This window comes from Nycticebus coucang, chromosome X (assembly GCF_027406575.1).
Source record: "Nycticebus coucang isolate mNycCou1 chromosome X, mNycCou1.pri, whole genome shotgun sequence".
NCBI classification, from domain to species: Eukaryota; Metazoa; Chordata; class Mammalia; order Primates; family Lorisidae; genus Nycticebus; species Nycticebus coucang.
The window spans coordinates 75171578-75194469 of NC_069804.1; the positions used below are offsets into that span (position 1 = coordinate 75171578).

The 22892-nt window shown below is 37.7% G+C and overlaps 1 protein-coding gene across 2 annotated transcripts in view; it reads right to left on the minus strand.

The window, feature by feature from the left end:
• OPHN1 (oligophrenin 1) overlaps positions 1-22892 on the minus strand; it is a 721258-nt gene that overhangs the window by 234489 nt on the left and 463877 nt on the right. For both annotated transcript variants that reach the window (XM_053579945.1, XM_053579942.1), the window contains exons 11-15: positions 14885-14976; positions 10338-10416; positions 7263-7296; positions 6692-6754; positions 5739-5813 (exon numbers count right to left, since the gene is read on the minus strand). In XM_053579945.1, the coding sequence (XP_053435920.1) occupies positions 5739-5813; positions 6692-6754; positions 7263-7296; positions 10338-10416; positions 14885-14976 (343 nt within the window). The remainder of the gene's footprint in view (positions 1-5738; positions 5814-6691; positions 6755-7262; positions 7297-10337; positions 10417-14884; positions 14977-22892) is intronic.

Below are 22892 nucleotides of genomic sequence, written 5' to 3' on the forward strand. Positions count from 1 at the left end.
GAGCACTGGGATAATTTGAAGAAAAATAATATTCGCCTTATAGGGATCCCTGAAGGTAATGAAGTAGCTTCACAAGGCACAGAGTCCCTTCTTCATAAGATTATGAAAGAGAACTTTTGAGACATGCCAAGAGATCCTGAAATCCAGATAGCAGATAGTTTCAGAACCCCAGAATGACTCAATCTGAATAAGTCATCTACCAGGCACATCATAATTAACTTTACTAAAGTTAATATGAAGGAGAAAATCCTGAAAGCAGCCAGACGTAAAAAACACCATAACCTACAAGGTGAAGAATATTAGAATGACTACAGATCTCTCTGATGAAACCTTTCAAGCTAAAAGAGGGTGGTCATGGACTTTTAATCTCCTAAAACAAAATAACTTTCAACCCAGGATCCTGTACCCAGCTAAACTGAGTTTTATTTATGATGGAGAAATTAAAGACTTTAATGACATTCATATGTTGAAGAACTTTGCCATAACTAAACCAGCTCTCCAGGATATCCTCAGACCTGTCCTCCATAATGGCCAGCGCAACTCTCTACCATGAAAGTAAACTCACTCTGAAACTTTTGATCAAATCCCAAATTCCACAGTGGCGAAAGGATTAAAAATGTCCACTGATATTTCAAAAAGCTCGATACCCAAAATTATACCAGGCCTATCAATATTCTCAATTAATGTGAATGGATTAAATTGTCCTCTAAAGAGGCACAGGCTGGCTGACCGGATACAAAAACTCAGGCCACATATCTGCTGTATACGAGAATTTCATCTTACCTTAAAAGATAAATATAGACTCAGGGTGAAGGGATGGTCATCTATATTCCAGGCAATTGGAAAACAGAAAAAACAAGTGTTGCAATTTTATTTGCAGATACAATAGGCTTTAAACCAACAAAAGTAAGGAAAGATAAGGAGTGTCACTACTTACTTGTTAAGGGCAAGAGTCAATACGATGAGATTTCAATTATTAATATTTATGCACCCAACCAAAATGCACCTCAATTTATAAGAGAAACTCTAACAGACATGAGCAACTTGATTTCCTCCAGCTCCAAAGTAGTCAGAGATTTTAACACCCTTTAGCGATGTTAAAAAGATCCTCCAAAAAGAAGCTCAGCAAAGAAATTTTAGATTTAAACTTAACCACCCAACAATTGGATTTAACAGACATTCACAGAACATTTTATCCTAACAAAACTGAATACACATTCTTCTCATCAGCTCATGGAACATACTCCAAAATCAATCACATCTTAGGTCACAAATCTAACCTCAGCAATTTTAAAAGATTAGAAATTATTCCTTGCATCTTCTCAGACCATCATGGAATAAAAGTGGAAGTCAGTAACAAGAACCTGCATACTTATACAAAAGCATGGAAACTGAATAATCTCATGCTGAACGATAGCTAGGTCAGAGACGAGATTAAGAAGGAAATTACCAAATTTTTGGTATAAAACGACAATGAAGATACGAATTATCAGAAACGCTGGGATACCGCAAAGGCAGTCCTAAGAGGGAAATTTATAACACTGCAAGCCTTCCTTAAGAGAACAGAAAGATAGGAAGTTAACAACTTAATGGAAAATCTCAAGCAATTGGAAAAGGAAGAACATTCCAATCTCAAACCCAGAAGAAGAAAAGAAATAACCAAAATTAGAGCAGAATTAAATGCAATTGAAAACAAAAGAACTATACAACAGATCAAGAAATAAAAAAGTTGTTTTTTTGAAAAGGTCAATAAAATAGATAAACCTTTAGCTAACCTAAGCAGGAAAAAGAGAATAAAATCAATAATTTCATCAATCAGAAATGGTAAAGATGAAATAACAGTACTCCTCAGAAATTCAAAAAATCCTTAATGAATACTATAAGAAACTTTTTTCTCAGAAATATGAAAATCTGAAGGGAATCGATGAATACTTAGAAGCACGCCACCTCCCATGACTTAGCCAGAATGAGGTGAAAATGTTGAACTGGCCTATATCAAATTCTGAAATAGCATCAACTATACAAAACTTCCCTAAAAAGAAGAGTCTGATACCAGACGACTTCACATCAGAATTCTACCAAACCTTTAAAGAGGAAGTAGTACCTATATTACTCAAACTTTTCCAAAATATAGAAAAAGAAGGAATACCATCCAACACATTCTATGAAGCAAATATCACCTTGATCCCCAAACCAGGAAAAGAACAAAGAAGAAAAGAAAATTATAGACCAATATCACTAATGAATATAGATACAAAAATATTCAACAAGATCCTAGCAAACAGAATCCAGCAACAAATCAAACAAATTACACACCACGATCAAGTGGGTTTTATCTCAAGGTCTCAAGGCTGGTTCAATATATGTAAATCTATAAATATAATTCAGCACATAAATAAATTAAAAAACAAAGACCATATGATTCTTTCAATTGATGCAGAAAAAGCTTTTGATAATATCCAGCATCCCTTCATGATCAGAACACTTAAGAAAATGGATATAGAAGAGACATTTCTTAAACTAATAGAGATCATCTACAACAAATCTACAGCCAATATCATATTGAATGGAGTTAAATTGAAACCATTTCCACTCAGACCAGAAACCAGGCAAGTTTGCCCATTGTCTCCATTGCTCTTTAACATTGTAATGAAAATTTTAGCCATTGCAATTAGGGAAGAAAAGGTCATCAAGGGTATCCATATAGGGTCAGAAGAGATCAAACTTTCACTCTTCGCAGATGATATGATTGTATATCTGGAAAACACCACGGATTCTACTACAAAACTCTTAGAAGTGAATAAGGAATACTGCAATGTCTCAGGATACAAAATCAACACCCATAAATCTGTAGCCTTTATATATACAGCAACAATAGCCAAGCCGAAAAAACAATCAAGGAATCTATTCCATTTAGAGTCGCCAAAGAAGATGAAATATTTGAGAGTTTATCTAACAAAGGATGTGAAAGATCTCTATAAAGAGAATTATGAAACTCTAAGAAAAGAAATAGCTGGAAATGTTAACAAATGGAAAAACATACCATGATCATGGCTGGGAAAAATCGACATTGTCAAAATGTCTATACTACCCAAAGCAATATACAATTTTAATGCAATCCCTATTAAAGCTCCACTGTCATACTTTAAAGATCTTGAAAAAATAATACATCGTTTTATATGGAGTCAGAATAAAACCTCGAATAGCCAAGACATTACTCAGAAATAAAAACAAAGCAGGAGGAATTACGCTACCAGACCTCAGACTATACTATAAATCAATAGTGATCAAAACAGCATAGTACTGGCACAAAAACAGAGAGGTAGATGTACGGAACAGAATAGAGAACCAAGAGATGAACCTAGGTACTTACCATTATTTGATATTTGACAAGCCAATTAAAAACACTCAATGGGGAAAAGATTCCCTATTTAACAAATGGTGCTGGGTGAACTGGTTGGCAACCTGTAGAAGACCAAAACTGGACCCACATCTTTCACCTTTAACTAAGATAGACTCTCACTGGATTAAATATTTAAACTTAAGACATGAAACTATAAAAATACTAGTAGAAAGTGCAGGGAAAATTCTTGAAGGAATTGGCCTGGGTGAATATTTTATGAGGAGGACCCCCTAAGCAATTGAAGCTGCATCAAAAATACGCTACTGGGACATGATCAAACTAAAAAGCTTCTGCACAGGCAAGAACACAGTAAGTAGAGCAAGCAGACAGCCCTCAGAATGGGAAAAGATATTTGCAGGATATGTCTCTGACAAAGGTTTAATAACCAGAATCCACAGTGAACTCAAATGTATTAGCAAGAAAAGAACAAGTTATCCCATCTCAGGCTGGGCAAGGGACTTGAAGAGAAACTTCTCTGAAGAAGACAGGTGCATGGCCTACAGACATGAAAAAATGCTCATCATCCTTAACCGTCAGAGAAATGCAAATCAAAACTACTTTGAGATATCATCTAACTCCAGTAAGATTAGCCCACATCACAAAATCCCAAAACCAGAGATGTTGGTGTGGATGTGGAGAAAAGGGAACACTTCTACACTGCTGGTTGGAATGCAAACTAATACGGTCCTTTTGGAAAGATGTTTGGAGAATACTTAGAGATCTAAAAACAGATATGCTATTCAATCCTATAATTAATTCCTCTACTATGTATATATCCAGAAGACCAAAAATCGCATTATAACAAAAATATTTGTACCAGAATGTTTATTGCAGCCCAATTCATAATTGCTAAGTCATGGAAAAAAAACAAGTGCCCACTGACTCATGAATGGATTAATAAATTGTGGTATTTGTATACCATGGAATATTATGAAGCCATAAAGAAAGATGGAGACTATACCTCTTTCATGTTTATGTGGATGGAGCTGAAAAATATTCTTCTTAGCAAGGTATCCCAAGAATGGAAAAAAGTACCCAATGTACTCAGCCCTAATATGAAACTAATTTATAGCTTTCATACGAAGGCTATAACCCAATCTCAGTACAAGAATATGGGGATGGGGGCAAAAGAGGGGAAAGGAGGGGGAGGAATGGTGGAGGGAGGATGATTGGTGGGTCCACACCTAGGGTGCATCTTGGAAGGGTACAGGTGAAGTTTACTAAGTGTAGAGTATAAGGGTTTGAACACAATAATTAAGAAAATGCCATGAAGGCTATGATAACCAGTTCTGTGAAAATATTTCAGACTCTATATGGAATGAGCACATTGTACCTCATGATTGCATTATTATACACAGCTATGACTTAATACAAAAAAAGGATAAAGAAAAAAAAATCAAACTGATCAACTGCCAAATAAATGCCAACAAAGCAAAGTGCAAAGCTCTTAAAGAGAAGTAAGCAAAATCAGTACACAAAATAAACAACAATAAAGATTACTAGAAATATGAAAAAGGGAAAATCTGACCCATAATCAGGATAAAATTGATCAATAGAAAAATGTAGCAAAAGAAGTGATGGAGAACAAAAGAATATATTTTAAAAATGGGGAAAAATACTTAGCAAGAGCTACTGAAAAGTATAGTGTAAGATGTTAAAACAGGCTCGGTGCCCGTAGCTTAGTGGTTAGGGCACCGGCCACATAAACCCGGGCTGGTGGGTTCGAGCCTGGCCTGTGCCTGCTAAACAACAATGACAACTACAACAAAAAAAAATCCAGGTGTTGTGGCAGGCACTTGTAGTCCTAACCACTTGGGAGGCTGAGGCAAGAGAATCGCTTAAGCCCAAGAGTTTGAGGTTGGTGTGAGCTGTGATGCCACCGCACTCTACCGAGGGTGACATAGTAAAATTCTGTCTCAAAAAAAAAAAAAAAAGATGTTATGTAAGGGGGACATTTCAAAAAGGAGGGAGCAGTAAGTATAGAGATCAAGTAGTACAGAGATCAAGTAATACAGACACTTGAAAATGTTCATGGGAATTGATAAGAAGATGCCTGGTGAGTTTGGCCAGGCAGTTCCAGTGAGGACACAGGGATAAGAACCATATTGCAAAGGGTTTATCAAGTGAACAAGATGTGAAGAGATGACAGCCAAATATTCAAGGCAAGACTATCTCTAATCCAGAGTAGGCAAATTGGTAGACATTGTGCCTGTCAAAATAATTTTTTAAATTATTGTGAAACACTTATTAACAATTTCTCCTTTTTCTTCCAGTTGCATTTCTTTCTGACACAGAGAAATACTCCCAGTAGGAATTATGACAGTAAAATTATTACCAAAAAAGGCATTCAGCAGCTTCTGAACCTGAATATTGCTGCCCACAGTGCGGTACAACCCCTCTGTCTTGATCCCTAGAGAAAGAAAATCCAGTCAGTTTTGTTTATATAGTTAGAGCATTCACCACCCCCAGGGTAGAGAAATTAGGTACTTGTACCCTAGAGTCAGTTCACTTAGGAAAGGTTCAACCTATTCTCTTCACGTTCTCAAGCTCTCCCCTGTAACAGGGTAATAATCCTAAAGCATGTATTCAAATAACTCATCCTTTCATTTGGATTATATCTCTTTAATCTGAACAGAAGAAAACAAGTCTATAGTAATTAGAATGATATGTTCAGGTGAGTGGCAGCCAATAGCTCAAAATGGTGCAATCGTGTTAGAAAGAGGCTATGGAATAATTGAAAAGACAAGAAATATCAACCCTCAAGTTGCTTCCAAACAGCAATGTAAAGGAAGAGAGTGTCAGAGTATGGCAGTTGTGACAACAAAGGCTAAGAAAGACTGAAGAAACATATGGAAGAAAAAAGAACCTTGGCTCATACACTATACTTGCCCACATTCTAAATATCTTCAGAGGGGAAAGCAGGGATCGTCATCAACTAGAAAGAATGCTGATACCACGTTTGCCTGACTTTAGCTTTGCTCCCATCAATTTTTATACTAATATGTACTGTGTAATAATTGAACTTTTCTTTAATTGGATAGTATCATATTACTATTTAAGAATACCTGATAAACCATTTTCAGCTCTCTCTCTATAAATTATCCAGACATGCTTAGGTTAACTCTGGTTCTGAATTTCCTGTAACCTTATAGACTGTTTCAATCACACTAGGTTTACAACAGTCTTCATTCCTAAAATGGGTCCTGATCAATACATGATATAACTGCCCCAGTATAAAAGCAGAGTGATCAGATTCAAATGATGCCATGGCCATGGTTCAAATCTTACCTTTGGTCTCAATAATGTTGATGCATTTCCTAACAAACTTGAAACCTACATCATTCAGTTCCACTGTTTCGAGTAAAGAAAAACAGTTAGATACTTCTGCAATATGTGTCATACATCAAACATTTAATGATAATACTGTAATACTACAGTGAGAGAGCTAAGGGACTACAGTGAGACTAAAGCTGATCATTTCTAATCACCTTTAGTTTTAACTCACATAACACAAAATACTTTTATTTAGTTCTTTGCATTATGTCAGCTTTATGCAAGAAAAACAGGAAATTTGAAATGTTACCCTGTAAATGCACACAATTTGAATCAGGTATCCAGAACATGAAATTTATAATGTGTCCCTCTATATTATCACACAAAAAGCTTATGATGAAGACCCTTCTTTAGTTTCATTAACAGACACACTTAAAAAAATAAGGCTGATTTTCATTTTATGTACAGGCAACTGCATGCAGGATTGCATAAATAATACATATCATAACTTGCCAGCATTTACAACAATTAGGACAGCTGGCAGCTGATAACAAACAGTAGTAGACCAAAAACTAGAATGACTCACTTTCTTCTTGTTTTGTTATCGGGCTGTGGTAGATCTACAAAAGAAAAACAGAAAGACACATCTTTTGGGGACAAGACACAATTATATGAGGGACTGTAACTAACAAATGCAATCAGTGTAACCAGGTTTCTTGTACCCTCAGTGAATCCCAACAATAAAAAAAAAAAAGAAACAGAAAGAATCATGGCCATTATGAATTACTTTAGGTAAGTAGGCAAAGAACATTAAAACTTTTTACAAAGATTGACCATAAAAATCATTAGAGACACCAAGACTTTTAACAAGAAAGGAAAGTAGGCTAAACAGAATCATTTTTGCCCATATTCCTAGGAAACAATAAAAGAATTCCTAAAAATTTCCCTAGGTTTCTATAGTTCACGCTACCTAAAGTTGTACCCAATCCATAATAGACATTGACTTACGTGAAGCTTGAAGAATTTTTATGATGAAACAAGAGGTGCATGAGAAAAAGGAAGTGTTTTTCTCATGGATACCTGACTAACGGGCATTAATAGTAAAATGTAAATGTTCCTATCACCAATCTCCCACCACTAGTTAATGGAGGTTTCTCTGTGAAAAGGTGAGTGACCATCTGAAAGAGATCCATGTATTTACCAATACTTTCTTACCTGTCTTGAAGTAGGTATTGTGTTAATGATATGAGACACCAGACAGAAGATTATTTAGTCTTGAAGTCTAGTACTGGAACTACCTGAATCATATTAGAAAATCTTGGGCAAATCATTTCTATTCTCTAGATTTCAAAATTTCTGTCAATAAAGTGATCAAGATTGGCTCAGCGCCTGTGGTTCAGCGGCTAGGACGCCAGCCACATACACCAGAGCTGGCATGTTTGAATCCAGCCCGGGCCTGCAATGACAACTACAACCAAAAAAAAAAAAAAAAAAAAAAAATAGCTGGGTGCTGTGGCGGGTTCCTGTAGTCCCAGCCACTCAGGAAGCTGAGGCAAGAGAATTGCTTAAGCCCATGAGTTAGAGGTTGCTGTGAGCTGTGATGCCACAGCACTCTACCCAGGGCAACATAGTGAGACTCTGTCTCAAAAAAAAAAAAAAAAAAGTGATCAGGATTGGACTAGATATTTCCTCAAGGACCAATCTTCGACAGTTTAACCCAACTCATGCCCATGATGTATAAAGCTAGTGGACTAGGGTGTTTACTAAAGCAGAGATATGAGCAAAACAAGGCTGCAGGAAATAAGTGCTCTTTGCACCATCTGTTAGAGTCAGTTTCAACAGTGCCTCTTTTTCATAAAATAAATTCTACATTTGTATATATCCATGGACATTTCAGCGAGAGAGATTTCTGGACTAACTAGCCTTGCTGTCACTTTTATAAACAAGATATTTATGAAAAGTCTGCCATGAACAAGTTGTTGTGGATCCACATTCAATGGGCCCATGTGCTAACATCCTTCTCCACAAATAGCTATCTGCACCTTTTGATATTTAAAAACCTAAACCATGAGTAAATGTGAATGAATCAACAGATAAATGTATAGCTGAGCCCCCTAAAATACTTCTAGAGTAACATCTCGGGCATGTATGTTAAGCAACAGGTTTCTGGAAGGTGACAGAGGAAAGATCCTAGCCTACTTTCTAGATGGCAGTCTTTACAACAACACTTCTCTCCTGTTATGTTCAAGATTGCTATAAATGTAATCTGAGATCTGGTTATAGATCTTCAGTCTATACAGGATACTGAGGTCACAAAGAAAGAAAAACCATGAATGCATTATCCCTCATAGCCAGCTGGATGAAATCTTATCACTCACAGTCACTAAAACTGTATCCAAAATACTACTGGATCTTAGTAGTTTTCCACCCATCCTTCAGTTACAAACAACTAAAATTCTTAAGAGAACACATTATGGCTTTCCTCTGTTTTTTCAAAGTGACCCTATGAGGTAGAACAGTAAGCCATTCTTTTGAAGAAAAGATAACTGAGTCATAGAAAAGTTATTTAAGAAAAAAAAAAAAAAGAACTTGCTCAAGGTCATACAACCAGTCAGTACCTAAATCTAAATCCAGGCTTTGGGAATTCCAACATCAGGAAGCTAATATTATTCCACATGGCACTAAAAAATGTACTAGGATAATACTGAAGAAAGAATGTTTTCCAAAGATTTCTGACTGTCCATACTGGACTCTGGATGATAATCATTAACTCATTTAAAGGACTACATGTGCTATTATACAACAGCATTCAAAATAGAGTGGTACATTTTGAGATACCAATAGCAATGAATGCCATCTCCTCTGCCAGCTGTACTCTTAAAGAGAATGAGTTGAGTTGCAGATTTAGAGGGAGTAGAAAAATCATTATGATTAAAATCCTAACTACTACTGGGGGGGAGGGGTGGAAAAAAAAATCCTAACTACTTATTCAAATTAACAGCAATTGTTTTCTATCTTTCTATTATAGATGAACACATATTAAATTTATAATACAGAAAGGCTTGATTTTATTTCTTAAGAAAATCTTCTAGGGGGCGGCGCCTGTGGCTCAGTGAGTAGGGCGCTGGCCCCATATGCCGAGGGTGGGGGGTTCAAGCCCAGCCCCGGCCAAACTGCAACAAAAAAATAGCCGGGCGTTGTGGTGGGTGCCTGTAATCTCAGCTGCTCGGGAGGCTGAGGCAAGAGAATCATGTAAGCCCAGGAGCTGGAGGTTGCTGTGAGCTGTGTGACTCCACGACACTCTACCAAGGGCAGTAAAGTGAGACTCTGTCTCTACAAAAAAAAAAAAAAGAAAAGAAAAGAAAAGAAAATCTTCTAGGAATACTGACATAGTCTAAATCTACAGCAGGTTGCTAAGAGATCTGCATTCTAGCCCAGCTTTAATGCTTTACCTGAGAGTGATATTACTAAATCCATCACCCTCACTGGAACTCAAGTACTTCACTAGAAACATGGAAGCAACAATTCCTTTCAAGTCTTTAAAGCTTTGAGTATGAAGAATCTATTATAATTTAATTGTTTTAGACCCACTGAAACCACTACGCTCACACATAGTACATTGGCTTTCGCTGGAAAGTATCCCCAGTGTCAGGTAACTTACAGGTTCTTTCCCATCCATGGCTTCCATCCACAGCCTTCTGTTAGCCTCTGAAAGGGCCTGCAGAGTGATGGTTCCTGGCCTGAGAAAAAAAAAAGACAAGCTTAAAGCAAAAAAACTCACCTAAGTGGAGGGAGTCTTACAATCCAGGGTCCCTCTCTCCTTCCCACTTAGCAGTCACAGCTCTATGGAATGCCAATTTCCCAAAATCTTTTTTGCTTGGAATAATATGGGTTAGTTAGAGAAGAATAACACTGGGAACCCTAGAGGGGATGATATCTTCGTGGTCTAGCCTAGTGCCAGGGTCAGGGAAGGAATAAGATAGCAAATGTCAAGACACAATGCACATCTAAATGGATCCCACTAGGTTTCAGTCAAACTGAGGCTCTTCCTGTCTCTATTCTTGGAAGTCAGCTACAAAGAGTGAGCATGGGCTGGGCGCAGTGGCTCACACCTGTAATCCCAGCACTTTGGGAGGCTGAGGTGGGTGGATCACCTGAGCTCACGAGTTCAAGACCAGCTCTGAGCTATAGTGAGACCTGTCTCTAAAAATAGCCAGGCATTGTAGTGGGCGCCTGTAGTCCCAGCTACTGGGGAGGCTGAGGCAAGAGAATCACTTGAGCCCAAGAGTTTGAGGTTGCTGTGAGCTATGACCCATGGCACCCTCCGGGGGGTGACAAACTAAGACTCTGTCTCAAAAAAGAAAGAAAGAAAGAAAAAAAACGAAGAGTGAGCATGTACACCACAGGCACATTCATCAGTCAGGAAAGTGACTTTACTGCTTCTACCATGTAGGATGTCCAAGAAGCATTTTCAACTGGAAAGAACTCAACAACACTCAGACTGGCTAAGTCACAGGGAGGAGACTTTCTGTCTTACAAGTAATCCTATGACTAATAACAACAATGAATATTTATCAAATGCATATTAGGTACCAGATTCTGTTCTAAGTACTTTACAAATGTTAACACTATTAATCGATATAACAAGTGTATGAAGCAGTTACTACAGTAATCATCCCTAATTCACAAAAGGGGAAGCACAGAGACTAGATTACCCAAGGTCATTTAGTGGGAAAGTGGTAGAGGTATGATTTACATCCATGAAGTCTGAGCCAGCAGCCATATTTTTAAACACTAAACTATAGGGCCTCTTTTGCATGGCAAATAGTTTCAAACACAATTTTATTCTATTTTCCTGCAGGATACCTGACATGGTTTAAGTATTGTCTAAATTCACATGTTAAAACTTAATTACCAACGTATTAGTAGTAAAAGGTGGGGTCTTTAGGAGCTGATTGAGTCATAAGGGTGACCCTCATGGATGGGATTAGGCTCCCTTTAAAATAACTTCATAGAGTGGGTTTGTTCTCTTCTACTTCCACTATGTAAGGAAACAATGTTTATCTTCTCCAGGGAATAAGCAGCAAAGCATCATACGTGAAGAAGAGACCAGACCCTCACCAGACACTAAACCTGCCGGTGCCTTAATTGTGTACTTCTAGCTTCTAGAACAGTGAGAAATACATTTCTATTGTTTATGTAATAACAAAACTCAGATATTTTGTTATAGTTGGACAAATAAGCTAACACGCTACCTAGATATCCAGATACCACAAGCTGATATACACTTGATGGTTTTTTATAAACCTTTATAAAAAAACTAGAAATTTAAGATTAACCATACTATTGCAAGCATAGACTCTATTTGCATTTTCTGGCTTGCTGTGCCATTAGGAAAACTTTGTTCCTCTTATTCCTTCTATAATAAGATGAAATCTGTCCCACAGTCATACAATGATAACAGCGATCACAAGAGACTTCACAGAATCCTGGATAAGTCAATGTGCCTCTCTGTACCTCTGTTTCCTCATCTGGAAGGGTGTTGAAACATAAGCTATAAAGACCTTTTCATTACTGATATCTCTTACTTCATAAAAATACCCCTTAAACAGAAAGCCCACAAATGGTCTTTAAGTCAGAATCCACTGAACACCAGGACATGGCAAAGGGTACTGCATTCTATGAAGTTTACCTTTCATTAACAAATACCCATCCTTTGTCTATATCTAATGGGGCTATAAAATCCAGGAATCTTTGTAGAGACAGCTATCCAACTGAATGATGAAAACAGAAATAAAGAGAGCAGGAATGTGTACAGTAGACAAAAAAGGAAACACCAAACACCAAATAATGTTATTAACCCCTTTATGGAACTCAGCTTTCCCATCATGCAAACAAAGGACCTGGTATGTCCTCTGTTGACCTTACAGAGAGGCAAAGAGAGTAAGTCAGTGACTATTCAGGTAGCATTTGGAGATTTTTAGTTACTACAGAAAGCCAAGTTCAAAGAATTAAATTTATAACGGGATGATAAAATGTAAAAAGTATTAACTTCTAGTTGAGGTTTCTCTACTAATTATCTTTATGACCTAACACAAATCCATTGCCCTCCCTGAAGTCAGAGTCACTCATCTGGAACAAAAAAAGCATGTAGTAAAAAGGTATGTATAGCATATCAGCAGTAGAGGGCAGTAGAGTATAGCCTTGAAGATGAGAATGCCTGGATTTAGAAACAATTTCTCCCATTTACTACCTGTGTAGACTAAGTTCCTTAATTTTTCTCTGCCTCCTTGTCTATATTTGTGAAATGAGGACAATAGCAGTACCTCCCTCATGTGACTAAAGGTAATTATACATTTAGAGGGCCAAGAACAGAGCCTGACACGCAGGAAATACTTGGCAATGTCAGCACTTGTGGTTACTACTACTACTACTACTACTACTACTACTACTACTACTACTACTACTACTACTACTACTGCCCTTCAAGCTATCATGTGCTGAGTGCGTAGTTTCAAATACTTGTAGGAATCTAAATTTTAATAAAATTATTGTCTCTTCTTCAAATAGAAAAAGAGAATCAAAGAGAATCTGTGATCCATGGAACATGGGCACAGGTGTTTGAAGCCAGCTGGAAAGCTGGACTCTGTTCCTTACATCAGACTGGTCAGAAAGAACAGAGGTCATGTCCCTTAGAAAGCTCCATGTGCAGAAAGGGTCACAAACAGATGTTCATTATTATAGTCAATGCTCTATTTCACACGGGAAGAAAATGAAAAAGAGCATGAGTTTTGTAGACCTAAAACCCAGGAATTGAGCAAAGCCTCACTGACTGTGTGATCTTGGTTCAGCAAAGTCAGTTAAATGTAATTGGTTCACAATCTCTATACCTGGAAAATGGGAGAGGGTGTAGATTAAAAAACAGAATGCTTATTAAAGTTTTACAATATATGATTAAAATCATAGACGAGTCAAGACATTTTAATTCCTAGTTTCAGAATTCTTTAGCATTCCATGAGAAGAAGATTTTTTTTTTTTTTCAGACAGAGTCTCACTTATTAACCCTTGGTAGAGTGCTGTGCTGTCACAGCTCACAGCAACCTCCAAATCCTTGGGCTTAGGCAATTCTCTTGCCTCAGCCTCCCGAGTAGCTGAGATTACAGGCGCCCGCCACGACACCCGGCTATTTTTCTGTTGCAATTTGGCCGGGGCTGAGTTTGAACCCACCACCCTCGGTATATGGGGCTGGTGCCCCATCCACTGAGCCACAGGCACCACCCAAGAAAAAAATATTTTTAAAAATAAAAATGAAAATTATAACTTACTATGAGGCATGCATAGCAAAAGATACAAGAAAAATAAAGCAGCCCAAACCTATAACCTCAGGCCAAATTCTGTGCAACTCTTTTGAATTGGGGATATTATTTTCACGAAAGGGAAATCACAGCCAATGGTAATTTTCCCCCTCCTACTGGCCTGAGACTGTGACTGAAATGAAAGAAAGTTTCACAGTGACTAGCAATAACGATTAATTTCATATGTCATTTAAAGTTTTTAAATTTAAAATTCAAAGGTTAAATTTACTTGTTTTTCTTACAGCCCATGGACCAGTATATAATAAATTTTACTTTTAAGGCACTGGGGAGGAAAAAATGCAACTAAGTCCAAATTTTACAAACCATAAGCCATACATCTAAGTTCTGAAAGTTGATAATCACACTATTTGTAGTTCACAAAGTATCTGCAAAGTAGGAAAAGTCCACATCATTTTTGCATCAAGTAAAGGGAATACACTCCTCAATGGCAGACTGAGCCTCCACCCAATACTGCTTTGTACAAAACTGTGTGCCAATTCACTTCTTTTAGTAGTAGTAGATTTAAAAATCAAAAATCTTTGTTATCTTGTCCTTTTTGCAGCATCAGCAAAGAGTGACTTTTTCCATATCTGATGTCAAATCAAATTTTAGGAGAGAATCCCAGAACAAAAGAACAAAAAGTTGACTAAAGCTTACATAGGAAAAACAAGTTGTGGGCCAGATCTAGCAACAGGGATCTCTATGAATGGGTGCCAGAAGAGCCGAGAAAAGCATGTCTTGAATAGACTTGTTCATTTTCATCAACCAGTGATGATAAAGGAAAATACAATACCAACCCAGGCTCAGCAGCTGTCACATCTGTACACTGCCAGTTGAAACCAGCACAACTTACCTTTCATTGGTTTCTATATCAAAACAGAATCTCTTGTCGATAGACTCTGTCTTCCTTCTCACACAGTACTTCAGGGTTAAGTCCAGGGGTCCCTATTTTGAAAGAAAGATTACCAGACAATAAGAAAAAATTCACAGAATAATACTCTTCCTCATACAGTGCCCTCAGTGCCACTTGGAAGGGATATATTAAGACAGCAGGAATAATGTATAGACTCAGTAAGAACCCTGGCCCTCCAAATGGTACTTGCAACAAAATGGCAGATGGTTTCTCTCAGCTCCAAGAATCAATGGATGACACCAGGAATAAAGTCTCAGTGCAATTGTCCAGGCATGGTGATTAAACAGGAAACTCAATACACATTATGTAAATAGAGTATAGGAAAAACAGACAGCCCAAATGGTAGGTATTAAGCATACTGAATAAAATTTTCATGGAGCCTCTAGGAAGGGGTAATTGTGTGGTGATGTTGGGAAGAGAAGACTCCAGGAATCTCTGGCTTATGGGCTCTGCCCAGAAACATCCCTTTGGGGACACACTGAGATAGAGAGAAACTTCTGGACACCAGGAGGAGGACAAAAAACAGTGGAGAACTGGCAAGTGATTGTGTGCATTTGTTCAGTCAAAGGCCATGGCTGACACAGCTATAATCACAACAGCAGCGAGATTGGAAACAGGGAAGGCCTGCCTGGGATGTTTTTTTTTTTTTTTTTTTGGGGGGGGGCACTCAGTTACTCAGTTGAACTACCTTGGGAGAACTTGGGGAACTTAGGCGAGAGTTCAGATGGGTTTAAGCATTGTCCAGGGCCCCAGACTGAGACGCTGAGCCAGAACGGACCTAATATTGTTCACCTTTGGGCCAGGCACAGCCATTGTGGGAGAACTATCCAAGCAGGCTCCACCCTAAGGGTCGCAGAGGGAGACTCGGGCTGGGAGACCTGCGGTGAGTGATCTAGTGACTGAGCAGTGCCAAAGGCCAGGACTGAGACTTTGGGGAAGAGGTGAGATTTCAGTGTTTTGCAGTAGCAGGGCTTCCTAGCAGCCTCAGGCCTCAGAGACATGGAGTAAGACCAGTTTTGACTCACTGGATAAGTGGGCAGCCACATCAGGAGAAATCCCAGCAACAAGTGCTTTCTTGGGTAAGCTTCTGCTTAGCCAAGGTTAATGTTTAAAGTCTCAGGAGAGATTTAGGCTCTCAACCCGTGAGATTTGAGAAACCAGCAGAGGCCTCCAGTCTCCATCTCATACAGCTGTATCAGCATTGTGATTAACATCTCATACCCCAGAAGATCACCTGTTACCCTGACAATATTCAGCAAGATATATATACTGCTTTGTTTTTGTTTTTGGCTTTTTTTTATGTTTTTTATTTCAACATTTTTCCTCTAGATTTTTCTTTTATTTCTTTCTTCATTTCTCTAGTTTAAATATAATTTTCCATTGTTGCCTTCTTAAATAATAAGAACTTCACTTTTGCTAGTGTTTCTGCCCCTATTATTTGGTCTTTCCACCAATTTCATGCCATAAGGTTTTCTGTTTGTTTGTTTTGGTTTGATTTATTGTATTTTTGTCTTTCCCTTCTATTTGGTGGAGGTGGAGTACTGTGTCTGAACAGGCTGACCAAGAGGTGCTGACCTCAAGAAAACCATAAAATCCAGCAACCCCAGAGGTTGGGGGTTTTTTAAGGTTGGGTCAAAGTGCCCTACTATACACCTTTATTACTCCAACTCCTTACTGTGCCTCTCTTTTTTTCATCAATATTCCCTTTTACTCATCCCTCTCCTTTCTCTTTTTTATTTATTTAAAATATTTTTGCCTTCAAGCTCCTCAGTCTTCTCATCTGTTTGGTCCTGTACCAAAAGGACTCATTGAAACCTTAGGCCAGAGGCACAGTAACTTAAAGAGCAAGAGGAAGTGAAAGGAAAATTAGGGCAAGGAAACACATAAAAGAAAACACTCATGAGAAACAATTAGCAGAAAAATCCTGGCAACGTAAAAAAAAAAACAGTAAAGAAAAACCCCTACACAGAACCATAAGGTAGCTACTGCAGAGGAGTCACCTATAACATTTCTGTTAGAAATCACAGAAGGGGAATTTAAAATACAGATGACGACAACAATGAAGGAAATTGCTGAGAAAGTGGAAAATAACCAAAAAACAATGAAGGAAATTGCTGAGAAAGTGGAAAATACCCAAAAGGAAATCCAAAAACAGAATAAAATATAAGATGACAGATATGAAGAATATAGAAAGGATATAGCAGAGTTGAAGGAATTGAAGCAGTCAATTACAGAACTTTGAGATGCAATAGAAAGTATCAACAACAGATTAGACTATGGAGAAAAAAGAATGTCAGAGGTAGAGAACAAAGCTCTTGAGACATCTCAGATAGTTAAAGAGGCAGAAAGGAAGAGAGAGAAAGCAGAAAATTCACTGACAGAATTATGGGATTTTATGAAGCACTCAAACATACAAATTATAGGTATCCCAAAAGAGTAAGAAGAATGCCCCAGAGGAATAGAAGTCATACTAGACAATATTATAAATGAAAATTTCCCAAATATCACTAAAGATTCTGACACTCTCCTTCCAGAGGGATATCAGACCCCTGGTCACCTCAACTCTAATACAGCTTCTCCAAGACACATTTTGATGAACCTGTCCAAAGTCAAGATAAAAGAAAAGATTCTTCAAGATGCCAGGAGTAAGTGCCAATTGACCTACAGAGGCAAATCCATCAGGGTGACTGAAGACTTCTCTAATGAAAATTTTCAAGCCAGAAGACAATGGTCATCTACCTTTAATCTACTTAAACCAAACAATTTCCAGCCCAGAATGCTATATTCTGCTAAGCTAAGCTTTACAATTGACAGAGAAATCAAACCTTTTACTGATACGCAAACATTGAGGAAATTTGCCACAACAAAACCAGCTCTACAGGAAATACATCAACCTGTTTGACACACTGACAAGCACAATGGACCACCAGCAAAGTAAGCACCCAGAAATTAAAGGACAGAACCTAGCTTCCACAATGATGCAAAAGACAAAACTAAGCAATGGACTCTCACAAAATAAGATGAATAGAACACTACCACACTTATCGATTATCTCAATAAATGTTAATGACTTGAATTCCCCACTAAAGAGGCATAGATTGGCTGATTGGATTAAAAAACATAAGCCATCCATTTGCTATTTCCAGGAAACACATCTAGCCTCAAAAGACAAATTAAAACTCTGAGTTTTAAGGTTTTAAGGTTTAAGTTTTAAGGGTTGCAAGACAATTTTCAGGCAAACGGAATTCAGAAGAAAAGAGGGGTTGCAATCTAATTTTCAGATACATGTGGATTTAAAGCAGCTGAAGTCAAAAAGACAAAGATGGTCATTTCATATTGGTCAAGAGAAAAATACAACAAGAAGACATTTCAATTGTAAATATTTATGCACCCAACTTAAATGCTCCCAGATTTTGAAATAGACCTTAATTAGTCTGAGCAATATGATATTCCATAACACCACAATAACAGGGGACTTTAAAACTCCTCTTACAGAGCTGGACAGATCCTCCAAACAGACATTAAACAAAAATATAAGGGACTTTAATGACACTCTAGAACAACTGTGCTTGATAGAACATTCCATCCCAAATCTAAAGAATATACATTTTTGCATCAACCCATTGAACATTCTACAAAATTGATCATATCATAGGAAACAAAACAACCTGAAAAGAATCAAAAGAACTGAAATTTTACCTTATGTCTTCTGAGACAACAAGGCACTAATGGTGGAACTCAACACCAACAAAAAAGTTCAACCCCACACAAAGGCATGGAAGTTAAACAACCTTACGCTGAATGACAGTTGGGTGCAGGAAGAAATAAAGAGGAAATCATTAACTTTGTTGAGAATAAAAACCATGAAGATACAAGCTCCCCAAACCTATGGGATACAGGAAAAGCAGCGGTGAGAAAAAAATTTATTGCTTTACATGCCTACATTTGAAAAACAGAAAGAGAGGGCATAAACAAACTCACAAGCCATCTTATGGAATTGTAAAAATAACAAAAGTCTAAGCCAAAACCCAGCTGAAGAAAAGAAATATCCAAAATTAAATCAGAGATTAACATTGAAAACAAAAGAATCATTCAGAAAATTAATGAAACAAGGAGTTGTTTTGTTGAAAAAAATAAATGAAACAGATAAGCCTTTGGCCAGACAAACTAGAAATAGAAAAGTAAAATATCTAGTAACCTCAATCAGAAATGATAAAGAGAAATAACAACTGATGTCACAGAGATACAAGAGATTATCTCTGAATACTACCAAAAACTCCATGCCCAGAAATTTGACAATGTGAAGGAAATGGATTAATATTTGGAATCAGACCCTTTCTCTAGACTTAGCCAGGAAGAAATAGATCTCATAAACAGACCAATTTCAGATACTGAAATGAAAGAAACAATAAAAAATATTCCAATAAAAAAATGCCCTCTGACTTGGCACCTGTAGCTCAGGCGGCTAAGACGCCAGCCAAATACACTGGAGCTGGCAGGTTCGAATCAAGCCCGGGCCCACCAAACAACGATGACAACTACAACCAAAAAATAACTGGGTGTTGTGGTAGGTGCCTGTAATCCCAGCTACTAGGGAGGCTGAGGCAAGTGAATCGCTTAATCCCAAGAGTTGGAGGTTGCTGTGAGCTGTGACTCCATGGCACTCTACCCAGGGCAAAAGCTTGAGACTCAGTCTCAAAAAAAAAAAAAAGCCCTGGTCCGCATGGCTTCACACCAGAATTCTATCAAACCTTCAAAGAAGAGCTTATTCCCATACTGCGGAAATTATTCCAAAAAATTGGGGAGGAATGAATCTTACCCAAACATTCTATGAAGCAAACATGACTCTAATACCAAAACCAGGAAAAGACCCACCCAAATAGGAGAACTTCAGACCAATTTTACTAATGAATATAGTAATATAGATGCAAAAATTCTCAATAAAATTCCAGCCAATAGATTACAGTTTATCATAAAAAAGTCATACATCATAATCAAGTAGGTTTCATAGCGATACAAGGCTGGTTTAACATACACAAGTCATAATGTTATTCACCTTATCAACAGAAGCAAAAACAAAGACTATATGATCCTCTCAATAGATGCAGAAAAAGAATTCAATAAAATCCAGCATCTTTCTCTAATTAGAACACTACAGAGTATAGGCATAGGTGGTAAATTTCTGACTCTGATCAAAACTATCTATGACAAACCCACAGCTAATATTTTACTGAATGGAGTAAAACTGAAAGCTCTTCCACTTAGAACTGGAACCAGACAAGGGTGTCCTCTCTCATCATTACTATTTAACATAATGATACAGGTTCTAGCCAATACAATTAGGCAAGACAAGGAAATAAAGGGCATCCAAATGGGAGCAGAGGAGGTCAAACTCTCACCCTTTGCTGACGATATGATCTTATACTTAGAGAACCCCGAAAACTCAACCACAAGACTCCTGGAAGTCATCAAAAAATACAGTAATGTCTCAGCATATAAAATCGACAACCACGAGTCAGTACCCTTTGTATACACCAATAACAGCCAAGAGGAGAGGTTAATTAAAAACACAACTCCCTTCACCATAGCTTCAAAGAAAATGAAATACCTAGGAATATACCTAACAAAAGAGGTGAAGGACCTCTATAAAGAAAATTATGAAACCCTAAGAAAGGAAATAGCAGAGGATATTAACAAATGGAAGAATATACCATGCTCATGGCTGGGAAGAATCAACATTGTTAAAATGTCTATACTTCCCAAAGCAATCTACCTATTCAATGCCATTTCTATTAAAATACCAACATCGTACTTTCAAGATTTGGAAAAAGTGATTCTGCGTTTTGTATGGAACCAGAAAAAGCCCCGTATAGCTTAGGCAGTTCTTAGTAATAAAAATAAAGGTGGGGGCATCACCATACCAGATTTTAGGCTGTACTACAAGGCCATAGTGGTCAAGACTACATACCACTGGCACAAAAATAGAGACATAGACATTTGGAATCCAATAGAAAACCAGGAAATGAAACTAACATCTTACAATCACCTAATCTTCAATAAACCAAACAAGAACATATACTGGGGAAAAGAATCCCTATTCAATAAATGGTGCTGGGCGAACTGGATCACCATGTGTAAAAGACTGAAACTGAACCCACACCTTTCTCCATTCACAAAAATTGATTCAAGATGGATAAAGGACTTAAATTTAAAGTAGGAAAGGATAAAAATCCTCAAAGAATGCAAAGGGAAAAACACTGGAACATATTAGCCTAGGGAAAGACTTTATAAAGAAGGCTACCATGGCAATTGCAACAACAAAAATAAACAAATGGGATTTAATTGAACTGTAAAGCTTCTCACAGTTAAGGAAACAACAACCAAAGCAAATAGAAAACCTACACAATGGGAAAAGATATTTGCATATTTTGAATCAGACAAAGGCTTGAAAACTAGAATCTATAGAGAACTCAAATTAATCCACATGAAAAAAGCCAACAATCCCATGTATCAATGGGAAAGATACATGAATAGAACCTTCTCTAAAGAAAACAGATGAATGACTAACAAACATATGAAAAAATGCTCAGCATCTCTAATTATTAGAGAAATGCAAATCAAAACCACCCTGAGATATCATCTAACCCCAGCGAGAATCACAAAATCTCAAAACTGCAGATGCTGGTGTGGATGTGGAGAGAAAGGAACGCTTTTACACTGCTGGTGGGACTTCAGATTAATACAACCTTTTTGGAAGGAAGTATGGAGAAGCCTCAAAGTACTCAAGTTAGACCTCCCATTTCATCCTGCAATCCCATTACTGGGCATCTACCCAGAAGGAAAAAAATCCTTTTATCATAAGGACACTTGCACTAGACTGTTTCTTGCAGCTCAATTTACAATGGCCAAAATGTGGAAACAGCCTAAATGCCCACCAACCCAGGAATAGATCAACAAACTTTTGTATATTTATACCATGAAATACTTTTCAGCCATTAAAAAAGGTGGAGACTTTACATCCTTTGTATTAACCTGGATGGAAGTGGAACACATTATTCTTATTAAAGCATCACACGAATGGAGAAGCATGAATCCTATGTATTCAATTTTGATATGAGGACAATTAATGACCTAGTATACGGTGGAGGGTGGGGGAAGGGGAGAGCTGAGAGAGAGAGAAGGTAGGCATGGACGGGGGAAAGGAAGAGCAGAGAGAGGGAAGGAGGGAGGGAGGTGAGGTCTCAGTGTGTGACACACCTATTGGGGGCAAGACACAATTGTAAAAGGGACTTTACCCAACAAATGCAATCCGTGTAGCCTGGTTTCTTGTAGCCTCAATGAATCCCCAACAATAAAAAAAAAAAAAAATATGTTGGGCAGTGCCTGTGGCTCAATGGGTAGGACACCAGCCCCATATACTGAGGGTGGTGGGTTCGAACCCAGCCCCAGCCAAACTGCAACAAAAAATAGCCAGGCATTGTGGCGGGCGCCTATAGTCCCAGCTACTCGGGAAGCTGAGGCAAGAGGATCGCCTAAGCTCAAGAGTTGGAGGTTGCTGAGAGCTGTGATGCCACAGCACTCTACCAAGGGCAACAAAGTGAGACTCTGTCTCAAAAGAAAAGAAAAATGTTTTTGTATAAATTTGTAGAGAAGTGTAATTTTCTTACATGCACAGATTTCACAGTGGTAAATTCAAAGTTTTTAGTGTATCCATCATCTAAAAAATATATATTATACCCATTAAGTAATTTCTCATCATCCACTCCCCTCCCACATCCATACTCTTCCAAGTCTCCATTTATGATTCCCCAGTTTACAACCATGTGTCTACTTTATTTGACTCCTACATGTAAGAAAGAACATGAGTCATTTTTCTTTCTCCTATAATAACCAGAAGTTCCATCCACATTGTAACAAAACATAAGAATTCATTTTTTATGGATTAATA